Source organism: Fringilla coelebs, assembly GCF_963513975.1.
Source record: "Fringilla coelebs genome assembly, chromosome: 27".
In the NCBI taxonomy this organism is placed as follows: domain Eukaryota; kingdom Metazoa; phylum Chordata; class Aves; order Passeriformes; family Fringillidae; genus Fringilla; species Fringilla coelebs.
The window spans coordinates 4,449,509-4,467,924 of NC_140053.1; the positions used below are offsets into that span (position 1 = coordinate 4,449,509).

The 18,416-nt window shown below is 46.8% G+C and overlaps 1 protein-coding gene across 1 annotated transcript; it reads left to right on the top strand.

The window, feature by feature from the left end:
• Window positions 1-36: 36 nt before the first annotated feature.
• MEIOC (meiosis specific with coiled-coil domain) lies at window positions 37-16,943 on the top strand (the record flags this gene model as incomplete). The annotated part of the gene is made up of 8 exons (XM_084222244.1): window positions 37-207; window positions 2,311-2,436; window positions 6,953-7,110; window positions 7,240-7,344; window positions 8,723-10,562; window positions 12,515-12,649; window positions 14,633-14,813; window positions 16,651-16,943. The coding sequence occupies 8 exons, from the start codon at window positions 37-39 to the stop codon at window positions 16,941-16,943; spliced, it is 3,009 nt and encodes a 1,002-aa protein (XP_084078370.1).
• Between the last annotated feature and the right edge of the window lie 1,473 nt (window positions 16,944-18,416).

Below are 18,416 nucleotides of genomic sequence, written 5' to 3' on the forward strand. Positions count from 1 at the left end.
ATGGAGGTGAGGGACGGGAGCGGGACGGGGACCGACATGGGGGCCGGGGTTCGCTGTTCGCCTTCACCCGTCACACACCCGGCGGGCCGCCGCGGCTGTCTTGGGCTTGACCTTCTGGGCGCTGAGGAGGCACCGAGGCCCGACCTCGGTGGGTGTCCGAGCCCCGCTGCCCCCTCCGGGATCCGGCGCCCTCCCGTGTGGGAGCAGGTGTGAGACACGGAGCTCAGGTCTGTGGGGAAAATACCCCTCAGCATCCTGGAAACCACCTGTTTGCGGAAAAAGGAAGAAAGTGTGGGTTTGGGGGTGTCTTAGGGCTGTCTCTGGCACTACAAGTTTGCCCTTGTTCTGTGGGATCGCAGTGTCAGGTGTCCCCGTGAATGGAAATCTCTGAGGAGAAAACATGGCACAGTAAGCTCAGGACATAGAGCCGAGCTCTACAATAACTCAGTGTGTTCACTTATTTAGAAAATGTGCCAGAAAAACACCGAATAATACTAGGATATAAAAGTGGTGTGAGCTACAATGAAGATCACTTGGGAGCTGCAGAATGATGGCTTTCTAGAGGGCAGAGCTTATTCTGAACCCTGATCCTGGGAAACTTTGGCTTTTCTGAATTTATTCATCATCTCAAATGAGCTGCTATGGTAAAATGCCAATAACTTCACTTTTTTGTTTGTTGGCTCAAAGGGGGTTTTAGCTAGCCAGTTTAGCTTCTCCTTGTGTGCCTCACCCCTGGGAGAAGAGGAGAAGAGTACAGCTGTTGTTTGTTCTCATTCCTTGCTCCTGCTGGTGTGTGGTTTCTGGTGCTTGCAGGGGTGTCCCTCTAGTTGGAGTTGTTTCTCCCATAGTTACAGGACAGAGCAGATTTCCACCACAGCAATCAGAGTGTGTATTGTATGAAATGTCCAGCTCCTGACAACAATGGAAATGCACATCTATGCCATCATGTAACTTAAACAGTGTTTGGGAGCAGTGATGGAAGGGCCACAGGTGTCCGTGAATGTGTGAAGGCTGAATAACTCCTCTGCTGCTGTGGGAGGGAGGGTTCCCTGCCCATGGCAGGGAGTGGAATTGGATGAGCTTTAAGGTCTCTTCCAAACCATGCCATGATTCTGTGAGCATTGTTCCGTGTTTGATGTTCCCCTGTGGTGGCTCTGATGCTGGGAAGCTCAGCTGGTGCAAACAGGGAGAGTGCAGATTTCCTCTTGATCTGCACCTCCTCTGTCTCTGAGCGCCTTTGGAATTTCTTGGCTTTGGTAGGTTCAGCTTCTCCTTCAGGGTAAATAGCAAAGTGTTTTACATCCATAGATAGAGCCACATCCTTGAAAACTCAGATGGAACAGAATCCAGCAGTAAATTAGAAGTGTTAAAGGACTTAACATTGGTATAAAATCCATAACTTCAGCTGTGTTTATAATTGTGTATCTGTGTGTAATTATGACTGTGTGTACCGATGTCCCTGCAGCCCCTGGTGTTGTTCTGTGTGTTCTGATGTCCCTGTCCCTTCCCTGTCCCTGCAGCCCCTCACGCTGTTCTGTGTGTTCTGATGTCCCTGTCCCTTCTCTGTCCCCACAGGCCCTCATGTCATTCTGTGTGTTCTGATGTGTCTGTCCCCACAGCCCCTCACACCATTCTGTGTGTTCTGATGTCCCTGTCCTCTCTCTGTCCCCACAGCCCTTCATGCCATTCTGTGTCTTCTGATGTCCCTGTCCCCACAGCCCTTCATGCCATTCTGTGTGTTCTGATGTCCCTGTCCCCACAGCCCTTCATGCCATTCTGTGTGTTCTGATGTCCCTGTCCCCACAGCCCCTCACGCCATTCTTTGTGTTCTGATGTCCCTGTCCTTTCCCTGTCCCTGCAGCCCCTCACGCCATTCTGTGTGTTCTGATGTCCCTGTCCTCTCTCTGTCCCCGCAGCCCCTCACGCTGTTCTGTGTGTTCTGATGTCCCTGTCCCCACAACCCCTCATGCCATTCTGTGTTCTGATGTCCCTGTCCTTTCCCTGTCCCTGCAGCCCCTCATGCTGTTCTGTGTGTTCTGATATCCCTGTCCCCACAGCCCCTCACACCATTCTGTGTGTTCTGATGTCCCTGTCCCTTCCCTGTCCCTGTAGCCCCTCACGCCATTCTGTGTGTTCTGATGTCCCTGTCCCTTCCCTGTCCCTGCAGCCCCTCACGCCGTTCTGTGTGTTCTGATGTCCCTGTCCCCACAACCCCTCACGCCATTCTGTGTGTTCTGATGTCCCTGTCCCCACAGCCCCTCCTGCCATTCTGTGTGTTCTGATGTCCCTGTCCTCTCTCTGTCCCCGCAGCCCAACGTGGCGTTCCGAGGCGGCGGCCGCTGCTGGGGCAGTGCGGAAGCGGGCGGGCGGCCCACGGACGTGTTCAGCACCGCCCTGCCGGGCTCTGCCTCGCTCTATGGCTGCTACAAATCACAGGTTCGGTTGGTTATTGATTGTTTTTATAGCTTTGTAAGAGTTTGGGTTGCTTGTGAACAAAATGGTCAGAAGATGTTTCTAAAGTGGTTGCTTACGCTGCTGATCATAAAGCACAGTGTTTGATGTAACTGTAGTAAATCATCCTTGTAACTTTCATCAGAGGGGACAATGGCTTTTCTAATGCAGTCACTGATGAAGCTGTTTGTTAAAATGGTATTTCACCATTGTTCTGGTGAAATGTTCATAGTAATTGTTCTTCCGTTTGCATAAACAATTGTAGGCAGAGTGAGGAGCAAACAACTCTTTTAGGAAAACTGGAAAGTGGGTAAGAAGGAGAACCTTAGCCATTGCCTCAGATATTCCTGTAGTCCAAGAGTTTGTATCAGCCAGTTCTTAGTCTGATCAGCAGAAAGTGCCAGGACAGGAGCTAAATATATCAGTTCTCTCTTGGAATTTTTGCCTTTCATAGCCATAAACTTTCACTGAGGTAAAAGACTCAAATGAAAATTCATTCCCAGTACCTTCAAGACCAGACTTGCTACTTCTTCCATCCAGGACTCGTTATTTTGTCAGACTGCTCTGCTCCACAAAGGAGTGTATTGTGAATCTTTAACATTTAACCCTGCAAAAACACCATTTATTGTTTCACTTACTGAGTGTCTAATCCAAACAGATAAGATAAAGGTAAAGATGTTCCTTTTCTCTTAATCAGGATATAATGCCTTTCCTCAAGAAATCAATTGGCTGTAAGTTTTTTTCAGTACCTTAACACTGTGTAATGATGGGGAGAAAGGGGGTCCAGTCCTAACTCCTGACAGGAATCAATCAGTAGGAACTGGAGCAGATGTTTTAGGCTAACATTGTTGCTGGTTTCAAGAACTCTGTAAGTGTAGAGGAAGGGTCAGGTTGAGAAAGGAGACGTTGTTTATTCTGTGCACGGTGCCAGGGGAAGTTTCCCACAAACTAAGCACACCAAGGAGTGAAAAGCAAGAGAATTTAGACACTAAAGTTTGCATAGACCGGCCTGTCTAACCCACAGTTCCTGCCTGCCTAATGCAGCCACTGAGCTTGTGCAGCCTTAAATAAAATATCCCACCTGTGGTGATCTCCATCTTTCTTTGCTCATTCCATTACCTGGGGGATTTCTTTAGTGTCATGATGGATAGTAAGAAAGCGTTTCTGCTATTGTTTTTAGCTGCTTTTAACTGCCTTTGCAAATTTTTACATTGTAGCAATTTCTATACTAGCATAAGGCTCATACCCATAGGGCTAAGTTGTATAGTTGAAATGAAGATATAGGGGTTTTCTTAGTAGTTGAAAGGAAGCTACTGGGACTTGAATAGTTAGAATCTCTGAGCTGGGCAAATTTACAAACACAAAAATTAGAATGTGATTTATTAATTATCTATTTCTATATCTTCACAACAAGTACTAAAACATACCCACCTTTTACTCATCTGAGTATCATTTTTATATTAACCACTGGTGGAATTTCAAAACTACAGATGTTCTGTTCCATATTTAGGTAGAAATCTTGAATTTCAATTGTATTTCCTTCAGCTGTTGTCCATGTGCTGTACAGTGCTGACACCTGTGGTTTCTTTCTTAATGGATCCATGCTGTGTGTTGTGTTGGATGCCTTGTGGTTCCATTATTGATCAGGTCTAGAGCAATAATAGCATGAATATTATATACTATAGTTTTAAGTACAGTCAATGTTAAATAGTCAATGTTATTTCCCTGCTTCCTTAATTACATGCAGGCTGATTTCCCAGAGTTGAGGTGCTTTGGGAGGTGTTAATGGTCAGGGGTTTCCTTTTACCCTTACTTGTATCCTATGGCCTTCTGCTCCTACTTTATCTCCTGTACCTCAGCAATGATATTTACCTTCATCCTCCTTATGCATCAAAGGAAATTTTAGAGAGTGTGTGTTGTCAGATTTCCATCTAGTTACAAAATTAATTAATAATTTAAATTCTCTTCCATCCTCCTTAAACCATTGTACAATTGGTTTCCTGTTACCGTCTTTGACTGGACAAGAAAGAACAAAAGGATTACATATGTAAGTTTCATATTCAGAAAGGTTAAGGCAATTCAGGGAAACATGTCACAGTAAGAATCCTAACCAGTGTAAATTATACCAACATTATAGCAAGTTTGACATCTGGCACTGTCTTTGCAATCCTGGTCTGTGCAATTTTGTTTGTCTAAAATAATTACTGCAGTTGGAATTGCTCCTACCCCTTGAGGGCATTCAAGTCCTGTGTAAGACAGGCCTTCTTCCCAGGCACAGTTCATGGAGTTACTTTTTAACTTTCTTAGTCCCAAAGGTCCAGAGGAGGTGCTTTCTCACTTACCTGGTCCTGTAGTTTTCTTCAGTCCTGAATGGTGCTTCCACAGCTCTAGTCCTTGAAGTTTCACAGCTGTGTGTGTTGTGAAATGAACCTGGTATGGTCCTTTCCCGTGTTCCTTTGGTGCCTCATTGTTCCATGGTGTTAGACCCAGTCTCCCACCTGGATGTCATGAACAGGAAGGTCCAGATCAATTCAATTTCTGCAGTGAAAGTACTTGTTGATAGAGGACAAAACTCTCCTTGGGGAGGTAACATAATTACACAAGTGTTCTTGACCCAAATATTCCCAGGATGTGGTTTGTAACTACCTGATAAGGTCTCCTGTACAGATTTCAGAAGGACTGAGTTTATCTCTGGATCTAGGTGTTATTCTGACCCTCAGTAGTGCTGGTGGCAGCATCTTAGGCCTCTTTGTTTTGTCCTTTATTCATTCTATGATACATGGGGGTTTTGATGGCAGCTGGATTGGTGTAGCCTCAGGTGTTCACTGACCAGGTGGCCTTCACTAAATATAGATACCAATGTTTGAGGGTCCCACCACCCACTGTTTCCAGTGTGTTTTTTAACAGTCCACTGTACTGCTCAACTTCCCCAGAGCCTGGTGCTCCATACTCACTACCACAAATGCTTGGATCAGATTTGTTTCCAGGCTGCTCTGGGCAGATCTGTTGTTAACCCAACCCTTCATGTCTCACATTTGTTGGGTGCCAGTTCAGGCTGTCCTGGTTTGGGAATGGCACCTCCCAGTTCAGCTTTCCCACTGAGACTCTCCAAACCACACACTGATCTCTCACTCCCCTGCTCCCCCCTTCCCCTCCCTGCTGTTGCACAGTAGAGAGGAGAATTGGAGGCAAAAAGGCAAAGATCACAGGCTGAGCTAAGAACAAGTTACTGGGAGCAGCGCTGAGAGAGGAAAAGGGAAGGTAACAGCAGCAGCGCTAGTGGAGAGGGTACAGGGAGGGATTTACATGGAAAAGTTTCCACTTATTCTGGATGGCTCCCTCCAGCACGTTTTATTGGCTGGAAGGATCCCCTTCTCCCTGAGAAAGAGCCCCTTTCCCCCACCCCAGGCAATGAGGTTGGGTGGTTCAGAATAACTTCTGGGTCCCCTTCCCAGCTACTGCAAAAATTAACCCTGTCCTGGCTAGAACCAGGGCACTTTGCTGACACACCTGTAGGTATTGTGTGCCTAGGAATGATCGCTTTCAGTAGTAGCTCACCTAACTCCTCAGCCTGGTTGGCCTGGCAGAGAAAAGCTTCAGGCCCCAAGGAAATGTATCAACTATTACCAATAAGTATTGATACCCATTCTGCCATTGCAATGAGAGAAGTCTATTGCCAATAATTTCCTGGTGTATTCCTTTTTTGGCTTGCTCTGGGGGAGGCTGATGCTGGATCTGTGGATGCACACTGTGGTTCATATTTCTTCACTAGGCTTTTTGTGATGCCTCCCATTCCAGTCCCAAGGGTACGAAGTTTTACATTGTTTTCCAAAAACCTTGGGCTGTTCTTAAATCCCTGTGGTAAGGTCCAGCATAGTTGAGGCTTTGGCCCCATTTGTGGATTCTCCCATTCAAATGCAAACAGTTCCTGGTGTCTGGTGGGATAGAAGAAAGCATCTTACAAGTCCAGTACCAATACTTGTTACTATGCCTGCCCTGGCCTTTTTGGGGGGGGGAGTCTGGGTGGTTGGGGGGGTGTCTCCTACTCAGTTTTCAGCAAAGATCAGCTCAGGACCTGCAGAACACAAGGCTGAGTGACAAAGAAGTTGCGATGTGCAGCTCCAGCGCCTTCTTCTTAAACAATTGCCAGGCAGGATGTAAAATACAAAAGCTTTCCATAAGCCTTAAGCAACACTAGATTAGCACACCTCAGAGCATCTGTTTGTGCTCAAAAGAGGGGTGAAAGGTGAGAGTGATACCAGCTTCCCTCTGCAGCAGAGGGTGAGGGAAGGGACAGAGAGTTCTGCTTAAGAATCCTGAGAATTCTGCTTAAAGACATTAACATGGTCTGAAATAAGTTGTATTCCAAGTGTGGGGCTTGCTTACTTCTCATGTGCTGGTTTCTCCCAGAATTAACTTAGTTACAACCATGTACAATGACAAAGTGACAGTTTGATGTGTTTCATGTTAAATAAATGCTTTTATTGTACATTAAATGCAGAATGAAGAAAATGTGGAGTTACCTCAGGCCTACAGTTCTTCCCTTTCAACATCAGAGTACTCTGCACCCATGGACCCTTCCCTTTTGTACCCCCCTTGGTCTACGTGTACAGATGACACCAAGCAGCCTGCTGCTCCTCAGATTAACCTGAAGTCCAGGTAGTCATCCTTGACAGGGAGGGAGTGTGGATGTGATGGAGTAGATGAATTGTATTTTTCTGTTTAATTTAATGTAGGAATTACTTTGAATGAAGGAATTATTTTTATTAATACACAGTTGGTTTTCAGGATTCAGCCCGAAAGGAATGATTATGGCAGTGAAACTGATTTGTATGGACTCGTGTCAAACATCTTGGAAGAACAAGACAAACCACAGCCGTGCTTTGCTGAGGGGTGAGTGAGGTGCAGGTGACAGAAACTCCCCTCTCTGATCTCACTGTGCTCCTGAGTCAGCTCCATCTGCTGCTGGCCAGGCCCCCTGCTCTGTGAGCTTTCTCTTCCTTCCCCTCATCTTCCAGCGTTTCACTGGGGATACTTGGAAACTTTTCTCAAGGCACTTTGATTGCATGGCAGCTTCTGGCTCTCTGATGTTTACAGAACTTGTTAATTGGCATTTTTTAATAAGATCTTAACAAGTGCTGTGGACATGCTGTATTCAGATGAATCCCCTGGATGTATGCCTTGGTCTGTTTTTTTTTAATTTTAATCAAGACTGAATTCAGGCTTTAGGTTTCTTTCTTAATTAATGTCAATTCACAAAAAAAATACACAAAGCCCTCACGCATTTGTCTGAACTGGCAGGAGAAAATTCCATGCAAAATTAATGCTTCTTCCTGTTAGTGCTACCTAAGCAATATTTGTGTTTCTAAATGTCAGGTTTATTTTGCCTCCATTCCTGCACCAGAAGAGACAATTCCATAGTCATAGCAGCATGAAGGGGGCAGGTCCAGCATCCCTGTGATACTTACAGAGCTCTCTGTCTTTTCCAGGTCTAAGAGACAAGACAGGGAGCCCAGTTCTCAGGTTCCCAAGCCAGGCACTGCTTTTCCTTTCTGTCTGCCCAATCAATTCCAGTGATTTCTCTATGTGTGCTGAGTTATGTGGGTGAAATGAGGGAAAACTTCAGAGTCAGTCTTGATATCATGAGACAACTCGTTGATTCCTTTGCTATGGACAGGCAGGGCTGGTTCAGTACTCCCAGATCTGGCCTGCAATGGCTTCCAGGAACATTTCCCCTTTACTTAGTCTGTTTACAGTTTGCCTTGGCTGTCAGGGATTGATGGTCCTGTGTTCATTCATGCTGGTTAGTGGAAAGAAATTAGGTGTGCTGGGATGCTGCAGGCTTTACCTGCAGGAAGCAGTGCACAAGTGAGGTGAGAGAGAAGCATTTTCTCTGGAGTGCTGGGACATGGCTTTGGAAGACTGAGAGCAGTCTGGGTGCCTGAGGTTGGTGCTGAACCAGGAGTATTTTGGTGATGATGGACAGGACTGACAGACCAGGGTTTGATGTGTACAGATCCCTTGCAGGTTGAAGGTCTGTCTACAGCTCCTGAGCTGTGGTGGTATGTTTAGACAAGGCAGAATCAGTTTTCTCAGCTAGATATAGGACACTGAGGATGACAGGACTGGGTAGAAGTTGAAGTCAGACATGTTGGAATCATTTGAGAGAAATTATTTGGGAATAATTCATTTCTTAAACCTTGTTTTGTGTTTGGGAACGAAGAGCAGCAGCACGGATCAGTGTCTAACCACGTGTTTCTTGTTTCTCAAGGAGTTGCCCTCCCACCCTGAAGTCAGTGTGGCCAGTGAACACAAGCAGAATGGAGCACCATGACCTGTTGCCAGAAGCCAGGAGGGCAGTTGTTGGAGCAGTGCCCCAGCAGGGTTTCTATGGCAGTGAGTCCCTCCCTGCTGCTGACAAGCAGTTCCTGCAGAGTCCCACCCTGGTGGCACAGCAGAAAGCAGATGATTGTTACCGCGGCTTTGCTGGCGTGGACCTGGAGGAGCAGAGCTTGTACTCTGCCAGGAGTGATCGTGCCAATGGCTGCAACTTGCAGGCCAATGAGAGTGTGAAGACAGCACCTGTATATCAGAACTACCCCTACCTGAAAAACACCTTTGCAGCCCAGGCTGGGTACTCAGAAGCAATCAAAGACTCAGGAGCCGATGCTTATTCTTATGGAAGGGAGAAGGTGTGTCCCAAAGGAGCAGATGCGCAGGTGCACCCAAAGCGGGCAGAAACATTCCTTCCACAGTGTCACAGATACAATGAGACCACAGATTTTACCAGATACACTGAATATTCTCATGCTGGTAAAGCAAAGCCCAACAAGGGCACCAGTTGTAGCCTCCAAGAAAATAGAAAACTGGTAAATGGAACCCCTGAGGCACCATCTCTGGATGCAGAGCCGTATGCTAAATTATTTCAAGTTAAATCAGGAACTCAGAAAAAATTTGAAGATACAATTTCAGATCAGCACGACTTTACATTTCCCAAGTCTGTAGGACTTGTATCAGAAAAACAATTTGCAAGCGAATCTTCCTTCGGCACTGATTTTGGGCAAAAATTTGAATATGGACTAAAATCTTTTGCAGCTTGTCCAGGGAATAATGGTGTGGAAAAGCAGCAGTTTTCCAAGGCCGATCTTCAGAATCCTGAATTCTATAAATCACTCCCACTGTTGCCCAGTGCAGCGGTCCCCTCAGCAGGCTCTAGCGCCAGGCCAGGGTGGATGAACATCCAAACCAAACCCACGGCCTCTGGCCACTTCCAGAATCCAAGTCCTTTGTTGAAACTGAATAATCAGTCACCTGCATTTCCAAAAAGCTCTCGTCATTCTAATGATGTTTTTCAGTTGCCATCTTCAAATTTGCCTTTAAATAGTAATTTACTTCACAAGTACTGTCAAGACAACCCATTCCTCTCCAGCCTTGACTTCGGCTACAGCACTGCAGAGCGAGCTCGGGCAGCTGCGTGCATGGAAGCCCTGGTTAGGGGTGGGGAAGAGAACCTCATTGAGTACCTCAGTGAGAAGAAGTTGAAGCAGCCCAATGGATTCTGTGACAGTTACTTGGCTCAGCAGTTGGGCATCATTGACAATCTGAACAAACAGCGTTTCCAGCTGAAGCCGCAGAGCGAGCACTGTGATCTGGAAGGGCAGAACCAGGCGGATGGGGTGTTTCAGGACATGTACCAGGAGTTACTGGAGTCTCAGGGGCAGCTGCATCTCGGGGCAGGGAACGGGGACACCAGTGCCATTGGTGCTGGGAGCTGCCTGCAGGCTCCAGGCATTCCCAACTGCGTGGTGGGTGACTTCAGGCGGAACCGGCAGCTGGGCCCCAGCACCTTCCCCATGAGATCTGCTCACCTCTTGGGCCGCTCCGTGGTGCCTCTGGTGGAGCCTCACACCTTGTTCTCCCAGGATGATCTCAAACGCCTCTACCCCTGCTTCACGGAGAAGATGTATGGTGACAATGCCCTTTCTGGTTTTGTGTCAGCATTTGGATTTCAAAAGCAAGTTAAGAGTCGCAGTGGGCCTGCCAGCGAGCTGCACGTGAGACTGGAAGAGTGTTATGAGCAGTGGAGAGCTTTGGAGAAAGAAAGAAAGAAGGTAAGAAAACCAAACTAGAAAAATATCACAGATTTGATGTAGATCTCACCCTGCTCAGTGCAGTCACAGATCATGGGTAATTCTGCTGTGAGAAGTTGAAATGCTTGATGGGAGTTCAAAGTTACAAGTTTGTTTTAGGACAGAAAGTGAAAGGTGTGGAGATTTGTAGCCTGGCTGGAAGCATAGCTAATATTGTATGCAATATTGCACTAAAAGTAGGAATTCAGGGGTTCTTCCAGTCCCAGGGCTGGGGAAAGTGTGTTCATGAGGAACAAAGATGTGCTATACCTTTTTTATTAATACAATAAACACAGTGCCTCTGGAAATTTGAAAGCAAATCCAGTAAATATGTTTTGAATTAAAACTAAACTTTAGTTCTTTCAATTCCATTTTTTAGAAGCCATACTGAATTCCTACCTCCTGTTTCCCTGAAGGTTTAAACCCAAAGTGTATTTGAAGGGATTCTTGTTTTTTTTTTTTCCCCAGAAACAGAGGCTGAGGGAAGGGTCATTTAAGTAAAACCCTTGCAGTAAAAGGCTCAGGCAGTGCTGTGTGGAGCCCTACTAAAAGCAGTTGCATTTTTTGGTCTGTAGGAAAACCTGTCTTCATTTCACCAGCTGAGATGGGGTTTGAATTTCACTACCTGGGATTGTCTGTGGGGGAAGCTGGGCCAAATGTCACCTGGCAATAGTGGGGCCTTTGGAAGTTCTCCTGTGCCAGTCCCTACAAAGAAACCAATTCCAAGAAGATATGATGGTGGGATTTTTTGGTGGTGTTTCCTGACAAAAGCCAGTAGTTGCTTTGTATAGAGGGGCTGCGGAAGAGTGAGCCCAGCTTAAGGAGGGGAGGTGGTGTCTGGGGTTCATGGAAAGTGCAAGAGAGAAAAAGCTGGCATGTGCATGGCCAGGAGTCATGGTGGGAGAAATTCAGCTTTATCACAGAACCCCAGAATGGTTTGGGTTGGGAGGGACCTTAAAGCTCCCTCAGTCCCACCCCCTGGCATGGGCAGGAACACCTTCCACTGTCCCAGGCTGCTCCAAACTCCATCCAACCTGGCCTTGGACGCTGCCAGGGATGGGGCAGCCACAGCTTCTCTGGAAAACTTGTGCCAGGGCCTTTCCACCCTCACAGGGAACAATTTATTTCTAATACCTAGTCTAAAGCTGCTCTTTCTGTGTGAAGCCATTCCTCCTTGTCTTGGCACTCTAAGCTCTTGTTGATAGTGGACCACTTATGAAACCATCCAAGAATTGCAGTTTTAAATCAGTTTTAGCTAATTCTGTGTTGTTATGGGTGTTTTAGAGTGACATAATAAGGGGATGAAAGAGATGGAAACTTGGAATATTGCAAATAGTTTTCAAAATAATTTTCTGATGGCTAAATAAAATATAGGATCCTGGAGTGGTTTGGTTTGGAAGGGACCTTAAAGACCATCCAGCTCCACCCATCTGCCAGAGGCAGGAACACCTTCCACTGGACCAGGGTGCTTAGGAAAAAATCTTTCTGTACAAAAATTTAATTTAATCTGTAGTTTAATCTGTACAAAAATTAGGTTAATTGCTGACTGAGACAGTTTTATTTTAATTTTATGTGTGAGATCCACATCTGTTTGGTCATTTTTTTTCCCTGTAATTCTGACTTGCCTCCATTTTATTTCCAGGCAAAACCAGTACAGGCTGTAGTCAGAGTGAGCAGACATAGCACTGCTGGAACACGGTGTGTTGGCACGATTGCTTTAGTTGAACTGCTTTGAGTAAAGCAGTTGTTCACTTAAAGCAGGTGATTGTCTCACCAGAGGGTTAAATCCCAAATGCCTGAATCCTCATTGTCTCCTTTAAAAATCTCCAAAACCCTGATGGGAAGAAATTGAACCTGATATTTTTTCTTGTTTCTGTAATGAAGCACACTTTGCATGTACATTCTGAGGGAGTTGTTCTTTTGTTTTCCTGCAGACTGAATCAGCTCTTGCTAAGAATTTCCAAGGGAAGAAGGTTTCCAGTACTAACAACATTCCAATTCCAAGGCTGACATCAAATCCATCAAGGGTTGATCGCTTAATTGTGGATCAGCTACGGGAACAAGCCAGAGTGAGTTGTAGGACTAAAAAAATCTATTGAACTTATCCCACAGAACTTAGAGTACAGTGTGAGATAGGTAAGATGATCAGAGCAGCTTTTCCCAAAATAGCTTTGTTCTTCATTTCTGTGCAGGGAATAGCATTTCAGCAGTCCCTGTCAGAGCTTCTGCAGCTCCAGGGTGCTGTTTCCAGGGAACCACAGAGGGGCTGAGGCTCACAGTTACATCCCCATGTGTCAGGAGGATGTGGTTCCTGGTGCAAGAGTGTGCTTGGGTGCAGCATCCAGTCCTGGAGCCTGTGCACAGCTCTCAGAGGTGCTGCATTCAGAGCAGTTCACTGTGGGTTTGGAGACACTGTGGTGGAGGAAGTCTTTGTGGGAAAAAACAGGTTTAGTTAATGTTTGGAAGATATTGACATACATATTTGCTTGAGAGTCTGGTATATTTTAATGCAGAATGATTATTTAAAGCACCTTCAGCCTGAGTTTCTGTTACCAGTTTGCTCTTTAGCCCAGTAGGGCAAGGAAGTCTGGCACCTGCTGATCTCTGTGGGCAAACCACGGTGCTGCTGACAGCCCCAGGGTCCTTGGGGAGGTGACAGCTGGGGGAGGAGGGTGCCATCAGAATGGTGGGGGGCTGCTGTGGCCCTCCTGAGGCCCAGAGACCAGAGCTATGGTGCTGGTGCTGCAGGCAAGGAGAAGCAGAAACCAAGCTGTCCCCCCTGCCAGGGGCTGTGGGGTGGAAGGGCTCTGGGAAATGCTGGGTTTGGAGGCAGCAGCAGCGCTGGGCCAGCCACTGGGCAGCAGGGGGAGCAGCAGCCTGTCCTGCCTGCCTCACGCAGCAGAAAGAATCCCTGGAGCTGTGTCTGCTCACTCCCTGCAGCACCCGCTGGGTGCTGCCCATCCAGCTGAGGGATGGACTGAAAGACATGGATGGGCTTAGGGTACTAAAACTCCTGCTCTCTGAATCCCAAAAGAACAGCCTTAGTTTCCATGTTTAGAAGGCCCTTATCCTGGTAATTCAAAACTGCCTCCAAAACACTGCTTAAGCCTCTCCAGCCATTTGAGGAACCAAACTTCAGGGTACAGCACCTCAAACTCTCGTTAGGTACCTTGTTAGGTACTTTTAAGGATGCTCAACAGCAGAGTGGGGCTGTTAAACCTGGACTCTAACATCAGAAATCTTGGTGATGGCCAGAGAGGAACCCTGGTACAAAGGTTTGAGTGGAAGCTGAGTTGGCTGAATCTGGGATTAACTCTTCATCCAGTTAAATCTTCTTGACAGTCACATGCATTCCTTTAAGGCATTAAGTGTAGCCATGGATTGAGGGACATCCCAATTAGGGGATTTTTAGTGTCTCTTTTTCTGCAGACCAGTAAGCAGGCTCTCAGCATTATGTGACCATGGCTGAGGAGTCACTCACCACTGGGAAACCCACAAGTGATGTGACTGGTGTAAGATAAGACAACAAAGATGCACATTTTCAGTGGACTAAACAAGCCTGAATAATTTCTGAATGTTTGTTCTCAGCTCCCCTAGTGTTGAGTGTTCACCCCAAAGTCAGCCCACACATGGTTCTGCAGCAGCTTTCCCTTTCCAATTGCAGCAGTGCTGTGAGACGGGAGGACCCCAGTGCTCTGAGTTCAGGAAAATGCAAAAAAAAAAAAAAATTTCAGAACAAAAAAATTGTTCTGAAAACACCTTTTGTTCAGGGATGTTTTAAAGCTGTACTGATCTGGTATTAACCAGTAACCTGGGCATCCTTGCTGGGGTGTTGTAGCTTTGCTGTTGTCCTTTGCACACCTACCACAGCTTTGGGTTTGGAGATAACAGATCCTGGGTAAGAACTTAAAACTCCTTCAGCTGTAACTTCATGAACTGTTCTTAAAAGAAAGTAATGATGATCATTAATCTGTTCTCCCTAGTTAGTTAATTTCCCTGTAAGTGTGGATGAGTACAGTGTGAACCTCTGTAAGATGCGCATTGTTCATCAGGTTGTGACTTTACTGGGGAAGATGGAGCGCCTGCGCAGCTCCCCGCTCCACGCCAACATCTCCACTGCTCTGGACAAGCACCTGGAGTCGATCCACGTGGTGCAGGCTCGCAGGAAGGATGAAATTGTCAGCGCTTCCAGCCGGCAGCGGCACGGCCCTCCCAGGTGCCAGGATGAGAGAGGTATAGCTGGGCTTGTGTGCATTGATAAGGTAGCTGGGAAGCTGAATGCTTCTTGCAAAAATAAGTGAGGGGGTTGTAATTCAAGTTTTAACTTACTTTTCAACGTTAGAGCTTTGTCAAAGGCAGGCTGGGTCGGGTTGGGATGAGGATTTGAGGAGGCACTAAAACTGAGTTTTAGAGATAAATAGGTTAAATCAATTTGGAGGTGGTCATTCAATTAATAAACTAGCAAGGAATAAAAATTAGTGGGTTTTTTTGATAACACATTCAGGGATTGGAGATGTTACTAAGCTATTGCCTCTTGCTTCTCCCTCTCCCTGATATTCCTCTTCCTATGAACCCTCCAGCTCTGTCTTGGTCTAGAACTTCCTTGGTATCTCCATGCTGGATCTGCCCAAAGTGACCAAGATGGCCTTAGGTTACAAATGGATTTCCTCTTCAAGCATCTTCTGTCTTAGACTGGCATAATTACAAATCCTATTTTGGATGGATGCACAAAAATCCAATGGGCAGAATGTTTTCATTCTTAATGGTGTCCCAAATAAGCCAAATACTCAGCTTAATCTTTCACCAGGGCACAGGCAGAGTGACAGATTCCCTTGTCTCTGAGATGGAGTCAGGATAAATTCCTGCTCCCTGCGACACTCTGACCTCCTACCCTGTGTCAGAAGCTGTTTCTGAATCTTCTGATCCCTTCTGCTGTTCTTTCTCCATCTGAATTACAGGGATTGTTTTACTTTGGGGTGTCCCATCATGCAGTTCTGTAATGCTGAAGTTTACCTCAGAAGATACACTGCAGCATTCTTTCTTTTCACCTGTTCCCCATCATTCTTGTTTCTCCTTACCTTGACTGTAGATTATGGGACTTGTTAAGGTGAAGGGGGTTTTTTGGGTTGAAGCCCATGAAAATAATTGTCTTTGGAACAGAGTAGTCTGGGAAGGAGTTGTCAGACCTGGAGATCCAGGTTCTTGTGCAGCTGCTGGGAAAGGAGAGGAGGCTCTGCACAGTGGGATCTGATTGCTTACTGGAAGGGTGGTGCTTGGTCCTCTGCCTCCCATCGCTGTCTTGGGGTGTTGAACCTGGAGCAGCAGTTGGGGAGGATTTTTTTGAACAGTAAATTATTGGATGCAGTAACTGTATTTGCTCTGTCAGGCAAAACCTTGAGGGAAAGGCCTGAAGCTGTTCTGGTTTGTTTGGGAGCAGGTCTTGCCCAGCCCTGTTTCCACAGCACCTTTCTATTCCATCTGATCCAATATTAAGCATTTATTACAGAATCACAGGATGGCTTGGGTGGGAAGGGTCCTTAAAGCTCACGCAGTTGCACCCCTGCCATGGCAGGGACACCTTCCACTATCCCAGGGTGCTCCAAGCCCTGTCCAAGCCGGCCTTGGACGCTTCCAGGGGTGGGCAGCCACAGCTGCTCCGGGCAGGCTGTGCCAGAATAATGGGACCACAGCCCAGGTCACCCTTTACAGTTCCATGGTTCAACACCCACTCACAGAACATGAGCTGTGTGCTTCAGTCCAGGGCCCCAAACCAGCTGTCCCTTCAGCCGTGGTAAGGATTTCCTGGCAGGACCCTGCTGTGGGCAGAAGGGGAGGGCCCAGGTGCCATTAGTGTGTGTGTACATGGAGCACCCCAGCCCCGGCTGCAGCTGCAGCAGGAAGGTTCTGTAACAAACTCAACCTAAAAACCGCACACTGCCTCGCTGCGTGAGGACAGAGAAATTCAGATCCGGTTTTTATAAACCTGTGAAGGGACAGACGAGGTGTGGGGCGAGGGCAGCCCCAGCAGTGCCCCGGGACTAAAGGGAGCCCTCTTTTCCTCCCTCCGCAGTGGTGCTGGCTCTGGCCGCGGCGCTCCGAGCTCTGTGCCTGGCCACGCGCAAGGTCCGCACCGTGCTCTGGTGCGCCTTCCAGATGACCCTGCCCAAACCCTCCGCTGGCAAACGGGCTCGGGAGAGACTTCCTCAGGAGGGGGCGGCGCCCGAAGAGAAACGAGCCGAGACCCCCCCGGCTGCGGCCGCGGCCCCGCGAGGGCCCAGGGAAGGGGGGGCAGAGGGAGCCCCGGGGCCGTGCACGGACCTGCTCCGCAGTGTGTATGAGAGAGGAGACATGAATTCCTCGTAATTTTTGGTTCTTTTTAGTTACTTCAAAGTTTCAACTGCTAAAGTTCATATTTAAAGCTATGTCTTGATGAGAAGTGAGATTTGCCTTAAGGGCTCTCAGGTTAAGCTGTTAACGTGATGGGCAGGGTCAGAATGTTGTAAAGCCAAACTGGTGAATGTTAACTTAAAAAAATAATCAGACTAATTCATTAACAGCCAAGATATTATTTAACTCCTGTGAGTGAAGCCTGGTGTCCAACTCTCCCCATAACTCCTTTTAGTTTTGCTTTAGGAAATAGGTTTTTAAATAATGATTCTTAAAGACTGTGGTGTGACGGGGTGTGAGGTTGGTGTCAGATCAGATTGTGATGTAAAATGGTTTCCTTATTGAACTAAAACCTGGAAACAGAAAGAAAAAAGGCTAGAAATACCCAATATTCATGTAAAACTAGATATTTAAAATACAAATATTTATGAATTTGAGATTTTAAAGTCTATGTTTGGGAAAGGCAATATGCACCAGGTGCCACTAAATTACCAGTAGAGCATAATTGCTGTGTGAAACCATGAATTTAGTGAATGTGTTCAGGTATTTGGAATGCTCTTGGGAACAAATGAACTACTGTTGTAAAGTATTTAAGCATAATCAAACTACGACAGGCAGACAGGATTGTCCTGCAGAGCTGTGAAGGAGCTTCAATAATGAGCGTTGTTTTTAATTTAACTTCAGAAAAGGTCGTGCCAAGTTCTGAAATTTGGATTTTCTTAAAGTTACTAGTTTGGTTTGAAATTTGATTGTCAACTTCTAGACTTCTTAGTTCCCTTCTGCATTTGGGCAGCTCCCAGCACTGGTGTTTGCTTGCAGCTCTCAGTCTTTAGGAGCAGGAGTGATGGATTCACCAGCACCCAATGCTGGTGCTCAGGACAGAGTGGCCCTGGGAAACCCACTTTAACACTGGGTTAAAGTTATTGAGCTGACCATGCCTGCACACCCTGGTACCCACATGGCTCTGTCCTTCCTGCTGCTGGGAATGCTGATATGCAGAAGGGGTGATGGCATTAGATAAATTGGCATTAGATGATGTGCAGAAACGACTGAGAAAGGCTCAGCAGAAGGTGGGGTGTGATCACGGCAACGACAGGAGTGCTGCCGGGTGAGGGGGCAGAACAAGCACAGCTTCCTAACAGCCACTGCACTGGGGGTTGTTCAGTTTGACCCAGGCTGTGTTGATGTTAAAGCAAAACTGACTGTGCTGACTGGAGTTGTCTATAAGAAATAAATTCATTTTTGTTGAAGAGCTTCTGTTCTGCAAGTGTGTTTCCAGGGTGGGCTCCTCGAGCCTGAACCGGTCCCAGGGGGAAGCACTGAGTCTGTTATGGAACTGTGTTCAGGATAAAGCAGAGGGGAGGCTGAAATGCCTCTCTGGAGACAGCTATGACCATAACATCAGACATGCTAAGGGAGCCAGAGTAGGGAATGTTTCTTCCCTGCAAA